A 15,648-nucleotide genomic window follows, 5' to 3' on the forward strand; every position below is an offset into this window, starting at 1 on the left:
CAGCATCTTGAGGCTTCCCTGTTGTTCAGCTACATAACCTGGGGACAGAATGGATTTCTTTTGCACCTGCACTCTCCGCCCATTTGGTGTTACCAAAAGAGTAAGTGGATGGTGGCCGTTTGCATGATTTTTAAACCCGTCCACACTGGTCAGCAGAAACTAGGAACTACAGTTGGCGTGCAGTATGCACACTGGAGAAGTGAAGAAATGGCATGAAGGAACACACACATGCAGTGACGGAAGCAAAAACATGTTGCATTTGGTGAAGGCATCGGCATCCTACTCCATTTCTCCTGGATTCTTGCTACTTCACCCGTTAATCTCCCAGTTTTTTTTCTCCATCTTTTGAATATCAATTTAGCAATTTTTCTACTCCTCTTGGTGATCTTGACTCCCTCCTTTCTTTTCTCCTCACCCTTTCCTTCCCCATTCTTCCTTCTTGGCGACTTCTGATACTTCCCCCTCACCTCCCTATCCTTTCTCCCAAATGCAACCTTTGCACCACTTTTGATTCCTCCCTTTCCTTTTCAGCTCATAGCACCGATATTGATATTTTATTTCTATCGCGTTCGTACACAAGTGTTTCAGAGAGCGACAAGGCAAGGGAGAGAAACAGGGGAGAACAAAACAGCGATCTTACTAGGCCCAGTGACATTGAGAAAACGCAAGTGCATGGGAGAGCGGGAGGGGAAACGTGCATGGAAGGAGGGAGAAGTGGAAAGTGCGAAGCAGAGGAGAAACAGATAAATAACAATAAATAAATAATAAAGGCAACAAACAGTGGTACTTCAGCCAGCAATTTGAAAGTGCTAGGTTTAAGGCAGCAGACAGGGTAGGTCTGATAAGTGCAGGAAGAAAAAGGGGGGGCTGTATGGGTACAGATACAGACCCCAGTGCAAGGGGTGGCCCGGAAACAGTGCGGGAGGGTGGTGGGGTGAGCAGGTACCTGGGCCAGGAGGACAGAGGGTGGCCAATTGCACGGTGCCAAGAGAAGAGATCAGCAGGGGAGGGGGGGTGAAGGCAGAAGAAAAGAGGAAGGTTGTGAGGTGCTTCCGGAACCGGGGATGGTTCTCAAGTTTTAGAGTGGTAGGGAGGCTGTTCCAGAGGGAGGCCCCAGCCGAAGACGGAGATCTACCCCCAGCTCGTTTCTTTATAAAAAGGACTGACCCTGAGGGAGTTAGAGGTAGAGGAGCGAAGAGCTCGAGAGGGGAGGTATTTGCAGAGGGAAAGTTGAAGGTATTTTGGACTCAGGCCCCAGAAAGCCTTGTGGACAATGCAGGGGGTTTTGAATTTAGTCCTTGCATCCACTGGGCGCCAATGGAGAGATTTCAGAGCTGGAGAGATACGATCCCAGGGCTGAGGCCAAGGACAAGTCTTGCAGTACTGTTCTGGATTAGTTGCAGAGGTCGGAGAGTAGAGGCAGGTAGAGGCTGTTCCAATAGTTCAACAAAGAGAGACCCAGAGCTTGGGATACCATGAGCTTCTGGGGAAAAGGAGAGGAATGGCAGAGTACCTCTGAGGAGGTGCAGTAGGAAATTTGACTTTTTAGAGACCTGTGGGCGGAGCAGGAAAGGGTGGAGTCAAAGATGACCCCGAGGTTGTTAGCCTCGTAGGTGGGGGTAGGAGGATGGCCAAGGGAGGCTGGCCAGAGAGTGAGGTGAAAGGATGGTGAAGGTGTGCCGATGAGGAGGATCTCTGTCTTGCTGGCATTCAGACAAAGATCATTGGCAGCACACCAATCTTGAATGGCAGTTAGGCAGTCAGAGATGAGAGGGAGAGGCGGTGGCAGAGGGCAGCCTGAAAAGGAGTTGCATCGTCAGCGTAGCACTGGACATTTTTGCAGAAAGTGGCAATACAGTGGGCGAGAGTTGCCAGGAATTGGTTGAAAAGCCAGGGCGAGAGGTTAGACCCCTGGGGAACACCACAGGTAGAGAGGAAGATAGATGAAAGGAAGGACCCAAGTTGGACCTGGGAGGGTCGATCTGAGAGGAAAGCGGTCAGCCAGGCCAGAGCCTGATCAGTGATACCCAGGTTTTCACAGAGACGGTTGAGCAGATGGTATGGTTGACCATGTCGAAGGCAGAAGAGAGATCGAGAAGGATGAGGACAGAGGGAATGTTAGAGTCAAGGTTGGAGAGCAGATCTTCACGGATGTTCAGGAGAGCAGTTTCCGTGCTTCTGGCAGCTCTGAATCCAGACTGGTGGTCACGGAGACAGCCATCAGAATTGGAATGAAGGTTAAGCTGAGAGATGGCCATCTTTTCCAGGAGTTTGCCCAGAAAGGGAGTGATGGAAATTGGGCGATAGTTAGCTGGACAAGAAGGATCAGCTGTGAGTTTCTTGAGAAGAGGATGCACAAGGGAGTGCTTCAGAGGGGAGGGGGAAGGATCCTGAGGCAAAGGAGTGGTTACAAAAATCAGCAAGTGCCGGAGCGAGGGTGTCAATGTGGCCCTTGATGGTATTGCCTGCATCTGTCCCTTTCACCTTTACCATGCCCATCCCTTTCTGTTATTTCCTGCTACTAAATGTCTCATTTTATTTTTATTTATTTATTTATTGGGTATTTACAATGAGCTTGTATAGCAAAAGGGGTTTCAAGGTACAAGACAAAAGAGGAGATGGGGGAGGGGAAGAGCAATGAAGTAAAAAAAATGAAAATGGTCCTACTAGGCCTTGTGTTAGTCGGATCGTGCAAGTGCAGTAACAAGAAGTGCGGGGGGTAGGGGGAAGTGCTGGTCAGGGGAGACCAAGTTCAGGAGTAGACTGGTCAAGGGGGGGGGGGGGGGCTGGTGCCCTATAAGAATCAGAAGGAACTAGGCAGCCAGTCAAAAAGAGGCAGAGGGGGGACATTAGCAGGGCAGGGGGAAAGGGAAGAAGGAAGAAGAGAAAAGGTGTCTTGAGAATCTTCCGGAACTTAAGGCGATCCGGCTCAAGACTGGGAGGGGCACGGAGGCCATTCCAGAGGGAGGCAACTGAGGAGGAGAGACATCTACCCCCCCCCCCTCTGATCTGCAGACAGTTGGAGCTAGAAGACCGAAGGGCTCAAGCAGGGAGGTATTTAGGGAAAGAGGGTTGGATGCAGCAGGTTCCCAGGCCCCAGAAAGCCTTGTGGATGATGCCGTGGGTCTTGAACTTGATCATTGCAGCAACCGAGAGCCAGTGGAGAGAATTTAGGGCTGGAGTAATGTAGTCCCTGGGCATGACGCCAAGGATAAGTCTAACAGTCCTATTCTGGATTAGGGAGGAATTGGGCAGATTGAGGAAGAGGCTGTTCCAGTAGTCCAGCCTGAAGGGGACCAGAGCTCTGGAGGCAGGGGAAGGTGAGGAAAGGGAGAATGCCTCTGAGGAGGTGTAGCTGAAAGTGGGCCTTCTTGGCAAGGTTTGTGATGTGAGGAGAAATGGAGAGAGAGAGGAGTCTGAGATGACACTGGGACCACTGCAAAAGATTTAGGACTACAGGTGTTTGGCAGTAAACCCACTTGGTAGCAGTCTGTACCACACAGATTCACTTGGTAGCTGTGGCTGAGCAGTCAGACTTCCCTCAAGAAGAGTTAGGCAGTATGTGGAGTATACAAAATAGGGCAATCTACACAGTAGAACAAGTAAACACGGAACAAGGCTTCGGTGTAAAGATATAAAGGTATTTATTTATAACGACACATCTATGGAGAACACTCTGGCACTAATACGGCAAACAACTTCAATCACAATTACTAATATGAAGAAAAAGATCAATCCCCCTAACAATAGTTCGACAAGTCTAGGTTCACCGGCATCACTTATTTGCAGACAGAGGTATATGCTTTAACCTAGATGGCACTCTAGTATTCGTTAGGACGGGAGAGAAAAATAAGGCAGGTTATGAAATCAACTCGGTACCAATACTTTACAGACAAATGCAAGGCAAGTAAGGCAGGGTCTACTGCAGATCACAAAGTTCAGAGGCCAGGCCCACTCGGAGAGAGGCAAGGCGATATGTCCCAAAAAGTGTCTCAGTGGAAATGCGCTTCGAGTCTTTATCGCAAATTGTTATGGAAAGATTGGACCAGTTCAGAACAGCAAGTTAAAGAAAGCTTGGAGGCGACCCAAGGGACAAGCGAGGATTAAGACACCTCACTCTATCCGGCAGAAAGGGAAGCCAGGCGGACACGGTACCTTGTTTGTGGAGAGACAGCTCCGGCGGGGGCAGTTGTTCCTGGTGGTGGATGCACGTTGGGTCTTTGCCAAGAGTAGAGAGGATCTCGTCGTCGAAGAAAAGTGAAGTCCGGTGCACCACCAGGGAAGAGACCAGCCGCGGAGTGCTCCATCACAAGGCACCACCTTTTGGTCGCGGTACAGGGGTAGTGGCTATCCAGTTGCCGGGTTGCTCTGCACGGGTAATTCGACCACTGCGTCCTGGAGCGAAGAAAAAGCAAAGGGGACTGGTTGTTCCCACCAGTCAGGGGAAGAGACTCTCTGGCAGGGAGATCTCCTCTGTCGTCGGGAAGTGGTGAGTCGGTTCAGCAGGGCTCCACCAGAGGTGGCGTCGTTGAAGGTCGGCTCAGCTTTACCCTCGTCAGATTCTTAGGTCATCTGGCGACTTCTGAAGATCCAGTCCCAAAAGCCCTGCTTTTATGCAGAAAACCCCCATTCATTCAGCCTAGCTGTCAATCAAAACATGCTAAGTGGTGAGCGGGGTGGCTCACCACTTGGGCCAATCACACCACAGTGCGACTGGAGTTGGCAAGGCAACTCAGTCCAGGGTGCCTAAACCCCCTCCCACACCTCTGTGGTAACCCAGACAGAATGGCACCACTTTGGAGGGTCTCTGTACAGAATCCCGCCAAAAGTGGAACAAAGGGGTCAACCTTTGGTTTAGGAGTGTCAGAGACGAACACAGACGCCATTTTAAAAACCGAGTTCTGGCAGAAAATACCATCCGATAGACTTATTTAAGATAAGTAAACCGGTGGCATGTTAGAGATTAACGAGAAAAAGTATCAATCTCCAACAATGGGAAGAATCCCATAGGGTTATATTCGGGGTCGAATATACCAAGTAGTTTCCACTGCCACCAGCCAAAACTCGACGAGGGGGGACGGGACAGTGCCCCTCGAATAACAGACCCAGGAGTAATCGAACTACCCCTACTAGTACGTCCACAATAGAATGGTTTGTACTAGTTCTGTTAGTAAATTTAGGTCTAGTAAAGCCAATGGTGACTTTACATGCCCGGGGAGACAGTAGTCAGTCCCCGGGTATGGAGTCTATGATGGAGGTCCGCTAGGACGCCCCAGTGCTACGGCACAGAGGGTGCAGTGTAACACACATAGCAAAACATATGAGACCGTATGGAGTAAAAGACCCCATATCCCATAGAACACATTGACATTCAAAGGAATTACACACATTCATGTCCAAGAGTGGGAGAAAAAGAGTCTCACTCTTGGCAGGATGGAAAAACAAACTCCAGAAATCCAGCAAAGCTGCTGGGGGACTCACTAGGTTAGGAAATTCAGCCTTAACAGAGAATTCTCCCTAACAGGGCCACAATGAGAAGGATCTCAGTCTTACTTGGATTAAAGGAAGAGATCATTAGCAGTGCACCATGCCAGAATAGCAGATAAGACAGCCTGGAATGAGAGATGAAGAAGAGGAGGCAATGGAGAGAAGCTTGAAGGAGAGCTGTGTGTCTGCCTAAGACTGGAGGTTAGGAGAGAAAGTGAAGATCAAATGGGCTAGAGGGGCAAGGTAGATAGTGAAGAGCCACAGCAAGAGGATAGAGCCCTGAGGGACACCACACGTGGAGAGTGTGACAGAGGAGAGAAAAGACCCCAGTTGAACCTGGGAGGGCCGGTCAGAGAGGAAGTAGGTCAACCAGTCCACAGCAGGGTCTCTGCTGCCAAGGGTATCAAAGAGCCAGTTTATAAGGGTGGCATGAATGACTGTATCAAAGGTAGAGGAGGTTCAAGAAGGATGAGAACGGAAGGAGAGTTGGAGTCAAGATTAGAGTCTCTCCTCTAAATGAATGATCTGCACTTCTATTTGGCCTTCCTTCTGCTCACCTTATCCCACCCTTTACAGCTCTGCTACTTATCTTCTCTTCCTTCTACCTCCTTGCTCATCCATCCCTTCATTCTGTATCTTTCTTACCACTGGACTCACGTCTCCTCTTCCACTTTCTTTAAATGTTTGCATGGTCTTGTACCATTTTATTTATCTTTCCTAGCCTCATTCTATCCCGTGTACATCCTCTAAGATCTCAATCTCTGTATCTCCTGTCTGTTCCTAAACATGTGTGTGCTCCTTCTTGCTTTCGTTCTTACGCACGGCTCACTCGACAACATTGCAATTCGCTGACCCTTGTTATCCGCTCTTCCTCCTCATTCCATATCTTTCCACCCATCTAAAAGCCTTTTCTTTGCCTTCTTTGACACCTTTTTCCCATTCCTCCCTCAACCATACTTTGTCGTTTTACCTTTTTTTGTACTGTTGTTGTTAGGCAAGATTGTGAGCATTACCCTTTGGGCGACTACAGCAACCTTGTCCTCCTGGTAATAGGTAACCCAACCGTTGGTATAAGTCTGTACTACACAGGTTGCTAGTGTGGCTGAGCAGCCAGGGTTATCTCAAGAGGGGTCAATGTGAGCAGTAGGGTTTTTACACAGAGATTCACAGGGCCAAGTATTCAAATAAATTCTTACACTCTAGGTTTCTTGATGAAACAATTATACATTTATCTAACAGTCAGTTGAATAAGCCTTCTTCAGAAGGGATCAATATATAACACAAAAATGCACTTCAAAATACACTGTTAGTTTCTCTAAATCAGCAAGTACCCATTTGGGATGGCACATAGATAGTTCCTACACCCTGAGGTGACAAATAACTAGAACACTGTGGACATTAATATATCTCTGGATATCTAGAGCAATACAGAGTTTGGTGTGAAAGAAAAGGGTTTGGGAATAAAACAAAGGTTAAACAAATATTCTGAAGCAGGTAAGTGATTTTGAACCCCCCAATGCAAAGTACATTATCCCTTTCCTGGAGACAAGGTAAAGCACAAAGTCAGAGGTAAGAAGAGTCTTTAAGGGAGCCAGGCCAGTCAATGTTAATTGAAAAAAAGTCTAGGTGAGCTGAAGCACTTCTTGTAGGTAAGTGAAAGTCTTAAAGTCTTGCAAAATGTTTTAGAAGTCTTTGTAGAAAGAAAAAAAAGAATCACTGTGTGGCCACAAGCTGGGAGGCTTGTGAGGGGCAAAGCTGCAAGCAACTCTGCAAAAGCAACCAAGGCAAGTCTCAACTGAGAACAAGCAAGGCTACACAACAAGAGGTAAGTCCTCTTAGTTTTACAGTACCTTTGGTTAGAAGAAATTGGTTCCAGCTAGCTTCTGTTCCTGTGTAGGTCTGCAGATCCTGTTGTTCCTGGGACTCAGTCGTGGGGACAAGACGGGGGACGTCTGGGGACTTCTGCGATATAAACTGAAGGTCAGCGGCAGCAATGGGCAAACTTCCAATCAGCAGCACTTCGCAGTTTCAGCTCCATGTGTATCTCGCAAATAGCAACACTGCAGTTCTCGGATGCCACTTCGGACTTTCCTCGCATCTGGGGTCCAGCACTCTGTTGACGTGGCTCAGGCTTGGTCCGTCCTGCTTCCTGGGAGTCCGGAGGATCTTCCTGAAGTTCGGGTCCGACTTAAATACACTCACTCGATTCTGGTGTTCCTCTCCATGGCACTTCGGTTCCTGCAGCAGCAATGGAAGTACAGCCAGCTTCGAGAGGATTTTCAGATGAGCTCATCTTGGGGTCGATTGGTCCCACCAACCCAAGGGGAGAAATCGTCCTTTGCAGGTCTTCTCTAGTGGAGGCGAATTTGGAGCTTCATCACTGCAGCATGGCTTCACCAGGCAAACCAACGGTCCAGGAGCTGCAGCAGGCGTCTCTTCAAAGTTCTTCTTGGGATTCCTTCGTCCAGTGGTCGACTCTGCCTTCCAAGCAAAAAGCCTAGCCTTTTATGCAGGTTTCTCCCATTCATTTGCAGCCTGTCACTCACACAGCAATCACCATTGGGTGCATTCCTGTAACCAAGGAGACTAAGCACAGGGAGTTTCGGACACCTCTCTCGCTTCCTGCCCTGCTAGACACGCTGGAGCCAGAGGCGGGCTTCACTCGTGAATCCCGGCAAAGAAACAAACGAAGGGACCAAACCTGGTTTGGCACGCAGAGAAAATCTCACAAAGGACCTTTCCAACAAGAAATGGCAAAAAATGACCAGGGCATTTTGACAAAATGGGGACCAATGGGTGTCTTACCGCAGCTGCAATTGCAGCCCGCGAAAGAAACACAATGGTAGGAAAAAGTAAACCACTGCCACCAGCCATTAATTGTAGAAGGGGTAACATAAAAATGTTACATGAGAAACTAGACAAAGGGGATAATAAGTAACTCCTCCAGCACCCTATTGTAAGATAGTGTGTGCTGGGTCTAGAAAGTTACAGAATGCAAGTAAAGTCAATTTCCCTTCACTGCTCTTGGAAACAGTAGTTTCACCATGAGAAAGTATTTAAACCTTTGGGAAATCTAAGAGACTTCCCTGTGCCACTGCATTGAGGGTGCTATGTGTCACAATGTAAAGATGACGCCTATGGAGTTTGTCAGACTCCAAAGTCAAAAGAAACAGAGTCCAAATCACAGAAAAAATACATGAGAGTGGGAAAAAGGTCTCACTTTGTCCAGGTTAGCTGGGGGTCACTAAGGTAGAAGGGAATTAGCACATTTCTGAGAATTCTCCTTAACATTTGTTAATCAATGTCTGTAAAGCGCTTTGGTAAAAGTGCTCTATAATTCCAATAAATACCAAATAAATTGAGACGCATGTTATGACCCTGAACAGAGGTAACATGAACACCCAGAAAAAAATATATATTCACACAGACGCCAACAAGAGAGTCTTTTATTCTCCACAACTGACCATTGCCAGGACGTCACTACTGCTAACCTATAATGTTCATTTATTATGACCGACACACTAAATATACTTAAGCAATTTAATTTTATTATTGTTTAATTTATGGAACAATCCGTTTCTTACCCGCGATGCATCACTTTCTTGTTTTATCATATCCAACCCAGGCAGATGGCTTGGAAAGATATTTCCTCCCCTCATAGCAGGATCATTAACCTAATGGCAAAAACAAAAACAGAAAGTGGGTCAAATCCATTATTTTGCAGAACAGGTAGTTATGAATGTCACCTCAAGTCTTGTACACAGGTATACCTTTTCACGCAACTTTCAAGCAGAATTCAAGAAAACAAAAACAATCATTACAATTTGCAAACATTCAAAATATAGTACTACTCTAATGCCCAACTATGTTGCGATGGTTGGCAGATGGAAACCACACAATTAGTATGCAAGAAGTGCTTAGATGGCTACACAAGTGTGCCGTTTTCAGAGGGGATGTTGGAGAACAGACAAGCATTACAGATGTACTCTCCCCTTCTCTCACACTGAAGCCAGGTCTTCCCAGAACAGGGGCTCACTGTTGCGCTAGCTGTGAAGATGGCCGCATCTTGAAAGCGCTCCTGCTGCAGGCCAGAATATCCATCAGATAACATCCTTTTTCTGTGGATTGCTTAAGTTATTAACATCAGATTTGCTCCCTGCAGTGGATCTGGAACTTGCGGAGCTGTGTGCGGAGCCCCATGGCTGCTGAAGAACCGAGACCCGCAGTTGTGGCCTATGACGGCTGAAGGAGGCACCTGCGTTGAACGGAAGGTGCGAGAAAGGTGGGGCAGCCTGCCGGAGCTCCTGCGGGGAGCTGGAAGGAAGTCGCGCTACGGTGGAGGTTGGTGCTAGAGTGTGGACCAGCCTGAATATGACAGACGGCAGACCCCGACAGGCACGGTAAGCGGCTCCTGCCGATGTTGGCAGGGAGGCCCGGCGAGCTGCAATAATCTGAGGAGGATCGACCTCCCAAAAGCCACCAAGGAAGGACGTGAGGCGTGCAAGGACGGCATGGGAGGAGACGAGTCGGGTGCTTCGGTGGCTATGGAGCACAGACAATGGGCCTCATTGGCAGAGTGGCAAGACCGACACAGGGTCTGTGAGGACAGGGACAGCAGCAGAATCCTACCAGTAGTCGGCAAAAATAGAGGAGATCCACACAGAGGCTGCAGGGCATGAATGGACAGTGGCACCAAAGGTGTCTGGCTATCTTGGTACTAGTAAGGTGAGCTGCACCACTGTGACAGCGGCTGGAAGGTCACTGAAGCAGATTGTTGAAGGTGGCTGGGTGGAGAGTGGCCCACATGGGGGTACTAAAGAAGCAAGTGACAGTCTGAATGGTGTGCAGTGCCCCTTCATACAGTAGATAGACATGACGGGTGTAAGACCCACTGGCAGACCTGAAAAAAGGGGTAGTGGAGAAACACCCCTTGGAAGAACGAGGACACAAGAGGAGCAGGGGAAAGAGCTATGGGCAACAGAAAGCATGGTGAATCCAAAAAAACAAGCCTAGCTGGATCATTTTGCAAAACACTGGATCCGCCTAGCCGCTGAAGCCAGAACAGTCTACAGATGCGATGAACGTAGACGATACAACACTGAATCAAACACTGATTGCCCCAAAGGACAGTACGGACATGCTAAGCAAGAAGATTGACACCCTAAGCCGTAAAGTAGATATCTCTGCGCTGTGAATAGAAAAGTTGTGTGGGGGAATAGCTGAGGCGGTGCAGATAATTAGCGATGGAGAAGACAAAATAATGAAACTGCAGAGTGTAGTCACACAACTACAACAGATTGTTAAAAATGTGGCGGCTAAGAATGATCACCTGGAAGGAAGGTCCCAGCGCAATAATTTGGAAATTGCCGGGGTATCAGAAACGACAGCTATAGACAATATGGAGACATTCATAGAGCAGTTGCTCATGGAGGTACTAGGCAGTCCTGCCGTGTAACCCAATTTTAGTGTGAGGCCACCCCTATGCACACTCGATTATCGCACGCATCTTCTTCTACCGGGATAGAGATGTCCTGCAAAGCAGCCAGAGAGAAGGGGGAATTGAAATATGGCTCAGCCACCATAAGGATTTTTCAGACCTCATGTCCAGAAACAAAGACAGGCTTTCCAAGAGGCCAAGAAATTAAACTTACTCACTGTAGTGACAAGAGCACTCATAGTCCATAGTACATAGTACCCTTTCCTCTATAATTGTGGGCATCTCCCAACATGGGGATGGTACTGGAACCTTTGGCAGCGAAAAGAAAATTGAGCTTCCCCTTTAAATTTAGGATAGCGCGTGGGGGGGCAGGGGGGGGGATCAGCCTTGGGAGTGTGAATGCCCCGCCCTCTAGTACCTCACCTCAGTCCCCTTTGAACACATCAGATGCTTTGATACCTGGATACTATTAGTGCATATTAGCCCTTGGCATACTAGCGGGTGAAGGCGGGCGGGACGTATGGAGGAAAGGGCACTATGGACTATGAGTACTCTAGTCATTACGGTAACTTTAATTACTCCTACGTCTTGTTCCCTTTCCTCCATCCTTGTTGGTGATTCCACCGAACAAGAACATAAGCTGGATCTGTGATAACCTGCTTCATATCTATGATGAAGCAAAAAGGCTCTTCAGAACCGCCATCCGTTCTCCATCGCGCCTGGAGCTGGTGTCCAGTGAGAAGTGCTTACAGAAGGCCGACAGAGAGGCGCAAGTAGCCGCCTTGCTGATGACATCCCAAGAAATGCGTGTCTAAAACGCAACAGCCGTTTCCTTAGCTCTGGACGCATGGGCATGAAACCCCTCAGGAACAGGTTTGCCCATGGCCGTGTAAGCCTCTGAGATGGCCTGAAACATCCAAGGAGTGATGGAAGCTTTGGAAGCCTGAGAGCCGGGGGAGGAGCTCCCAAAAGTCACAAACAATGCCTCAGACTTCCTGAAGGATTTTGTCCGAGAGAAATAAAACTCGAGGACTCTCTTGAGGTCAAAAGAATGCAGGGCCCTCTCCACCTCTGACTGCGGGTTCAGGAAGAACACTGGCAGGTAGATCTCTTAATTCAGATGAAATGGAGAGACCCCCTTGGGCGAGTGCGGAAGTTTTAAGTTATTTTACCTCTAACTATTGTTCTCCAGCATGGTTCTGGCATGGATTCACATGCTCATGAATAATGATTACTTAACAGTACATATACACAACCTACACAACCACGGGGCAAGGCTGAGCAGAAGCAATATACACCATTGGAACAGACTCACCTCAAGTGAACAGGTTGCGTAGCACTGCTTGGCCAACTCGGGCCTACTCCCTGGAATCCCTATCGACCAGTAGAACCTCATGAAGGTGTGTGTAGACCTCCACTTAGCAGTCATGCAGATGTCGAGCAGGGGCCACACCAGAGAGAAACGCTGTCGTTGCTGCAATGGCTTTGGTGGTGTGGGCTCTTGGCCGGCCCGGCAGCGGCCTGCTAGCCAGTCGATAAAGGTGCATGATGCAGCCAGAGAGCCACCTGGAGATGATGGAAGCCTGCGACAAGGCCTTTTGATTCAAAGGTCCAAAATTGAGTAACAGCTAAGAAGTCTTCTGAATGCTCTTTGTGCATGCCATGTAAAACTTTAAGGCACAAGCAACATCCAGTGAATGCAAAGCCTTCTCTGCTGGCGAAGATGAATTCAGGAATTTGACAGGCAACACCAAAGGCTCGTTGAGGTGGAACTCCAACGGCACCTTGCATAAAAGTGGGGTGTGTAAGCAGTACCACCTTTGAAGCGTGGAAGGACAAGTACGGCTGCTTGCAGAGCCTGGATCTCTCCAACCCGCCTGGCCGAGGTGATCGCCACGAGGAACGCCTTCTTCCATGATAGAAACTTGAGTGGGGCCTAATGTATCCGTTCAAAGGGGGCCCCTATGAGCTTAGTCAAAACCAAATTAAGCTCCCAAGCAGGTGCAGGAGCCTTCACCAGTGCTAAAGTCCTGAAGAGTCCTTTGTGAAACTCCTGGACGAGTCTGTGCAACCACAGAGAAGGCCTACCTGGCACCCTGGTGTAACGGGATAGATATGGTGGCCAGGTGCACTTTGATAGAGACATGAGCAAGTCCAGCCTTGGCCAAGAAAAGCAGGTATGGCAAGAGCTGCGACCAGTGATACGCAGAGGGGTAATCTTCCGAGCCCGGCAGCACACAGAGAAACGCTTCCACTTACGGCCGTAGCTCATCAACGTTGAAGAGACCCTGGCCTTGGCCAGGATGTCCTTACATTATGCATGTAAAGCATAATGTCCAAACTCTAGGGTTGCAGGAGCCAGGCCCGGAGGTTCAGAGACGCTGGGTGGTGGTGCAGAATCGCTCCACCCTTTCTGGACAGAAGGCCCAGAAGTAGTGGCAGCTTGATGGACGGAACCGTCGACAGACATAGCAGGTTTGGATACCGGATTTGTCACGGCCACGCCGGAGCAAAGAGTATATTCCTGCAGTGACACAGTTTGTTGATCACACGTGGCAGGAGTGGGAACGGAGGAAAAGTGTATAGGAAAAGTCCCTCCCACAGGAACGACAATGCATCCCCCATGCTCCTCCACTGTGTGAACATGCTGGCGAACTTCCGACACTTGGAATTTGTTGCCGTCGCGAAATCTGGGGATGACCCCATTCATGGAATAGAAGATCCATCTTGTCCTGGCCAAGCTCACACTCGAAGGAAGAACGTAGTTCCCTGCTGAGCGAGTCTGCAATGGTGTTCTTGGTGCTCTCCAGGTGAAACAGGACAAGAAACATGTCCTGACGAACAACCCAGTGCCACAGATCCTGGGCCTCGCTGGAGAGCGTGTCCCACCCTGCATCCAGATGTAGAACATGTTGGTGGTGTTGCATGTGAAGATCCTCCTCATCATGACCCTCATCAATGGCAGGAAAGACTTGAGGGCCCAGAACACGGCCCAAATCTCCAGGATGTTGATGTGAAGTGTCTTTCCTTCTGCCAGCCAGAGGGCTCTGGCGTGCAACTGTGCGTTATGAGCTCCCCAACCCTCCAGAGAAGCAGCCGTGGTGACTGTCTCCTGATAAGGAGGGACTTGGAATGAGGCCGCTTGCGTGAGATGAAAGCGCACGCCCCACCACTGTATTGTTAGTCGGAACTCCTTGTTGAGGGGGGATATTGTCTGTCCAGGATCCCGAGGCTTGCAGCCATCTCTCATCCAGAAACTCCCGGAGAGGCCTTATCTGTAGTCTGCAAAGGAGGACTATGTTGATGCAGGAGGACCTCATGCCCAACAGTGACTTGACGGCTCGCACAGTAGCCGACCGTGCCGACGACAGGCGCTGCACCTTGCATAGGATAGCTACTACCCTCTCTTCTGATGGAGCCGCCAGACTCTGTGTCGAGTCGTGCCCCCAGAACAGAGAGTTCTGCGATTGCTTCAAGCAGGACTTAGAATAATTTACGGAGAATCTCAGATCCGTCATTAGAAACACAGTCCTCGCCGTGTGATGGCTCACCAGAGCATGGCAGCGGGAGGGTACTAGCCAATCGTCAAGGTAAGGGTAGATGTGGATGCCCTCGAGATGAAGATGCTCCGCCACCTGAGCCAAGCCCTTTGTGAAGACCCTCGGGCCGAGGGAAGTGCCTTGAACTGATAGTGCCACCCCTTGACCACGAACCACAGCTATTTGCGGTGCTTCAGATGGATGGAGATGTGGAAGTAGGCGTCCTCCAGGTTCAGAGACACCAGGAAGTCGCCTTCCTCAAGTTTGCCGAGCAGGTGTTGCAACGTGGCCATCCTGAACTTCGGGGACTTCAGGTACTTGTTGAGGAGTCGCAGGTCCAGGATCGGCCTCCAGCCTCCTGTCTTCTTTCAGACCAGAAAGTATCTGGCGTATATCCTAGAGAAGCAGGGGAACGGGTTCGATCGTCCCCTTTTTTAACATGGCTTGGACCTCCTGTAACAGCTGCGCCATGTGCTGTTCTTGTCGTGCTACAGGGGGAATACAAGGACACCTGCGTTGGAACTCCAAGTCTCTGTCCGAGAGCGTCCAGCACCCATCTGTGGGTGGTGATGGTCTTCCACGGCCGATTCAGGCCTATTTTGGTGCCTGGGCCACGCTGCTGTATGCCTGCGAGCGGCCTATGCATGCCCCCTGCATCGTGGAGCGAGAAGGCTGCCGATAAGGAGTGGTATAGCCCTTGGAGGATCTGCCAGGAAAACGACCGACATTGCTGCAGGGTGCCCAGAGAACGAGCCATCTCTGAGTCAGTCTTGATGATCTGGAGAGACTCTTTGACCGTCTTGCCAAACAGGTTTTCTCTGTCGAATGGCATATCTAACACCTTCAAATGAACATCCAGCCTGAAATTGGTAGCCTTCAGCCATCCCTGCCGACGAAGTGACACTCAGCTGCCCATCTGATGGAAACCGGTATCCGCGATGTCCACTGCCACTGAGATGGCATGGTCCGAGGCTACCTCACCATGCTGGAACAGTTCAAGACTTCTGCCTTCTTGTCATCAGGTAGGAATTCAAGAATAGGGCACAGCTTATACCAGAGCTGATGGTCGTAGCGGCACAAAATGGCCAACGCATTAGCGCCCTTAATGGTGCTGGCAGCCATATAGATAATCTTCTTCCAATAGCGTCCAACCTCATCTGGTGGAGAGGCCCTGTGCGGGTCATC

The 15,648-nt window shown here is 49.4% G+C and overlaps 1 protein-coding gene across 17 annotated transcripts in view; it reads right to left on the reverse strand.

The window, feature by feature from the left end:
• NCOA2 (nuclear receptor coactivator 2) overlaps positions 1 to 15,648 on the reverse strand; it is a 2,606,235-nt gene that overhangs the window by 119,912 nt on the left and 2,470,675 nt on the right. For all 17 annotated transcript variants that reach the window (XM_069621172.1, XM_069621171.1, XM_069621170.1 and 14 more), the window contains one exon: positions 9,072 to 9,161. In XM_069621172.1, coding sequence (XP_069477273.1) covers positions 9,072 to 9,161 — 90 coding nt within the window. The remainder of the gene's footprint in view (positions 1 to 9,071; positions 9,162 to 15,648) is intronic.

The sequence above is a fragment of the Ambystoma mexicanum genome, chromosome 5q (genome assembly GCF_040938575.1).
Source record: "Ambystoma mexicanum isolate Mex_15411 chromosome 5q, UKY_AmexF1_1, whole genome shotgun sequence".
Classification (NCBI taxonomy): domain Eukaryota; kingdom Metazoa; phylum Chordata; class Amphibia; order Caudata; family Ambystomatidae; genus Ambystoma; species Ambystoma mexicanum.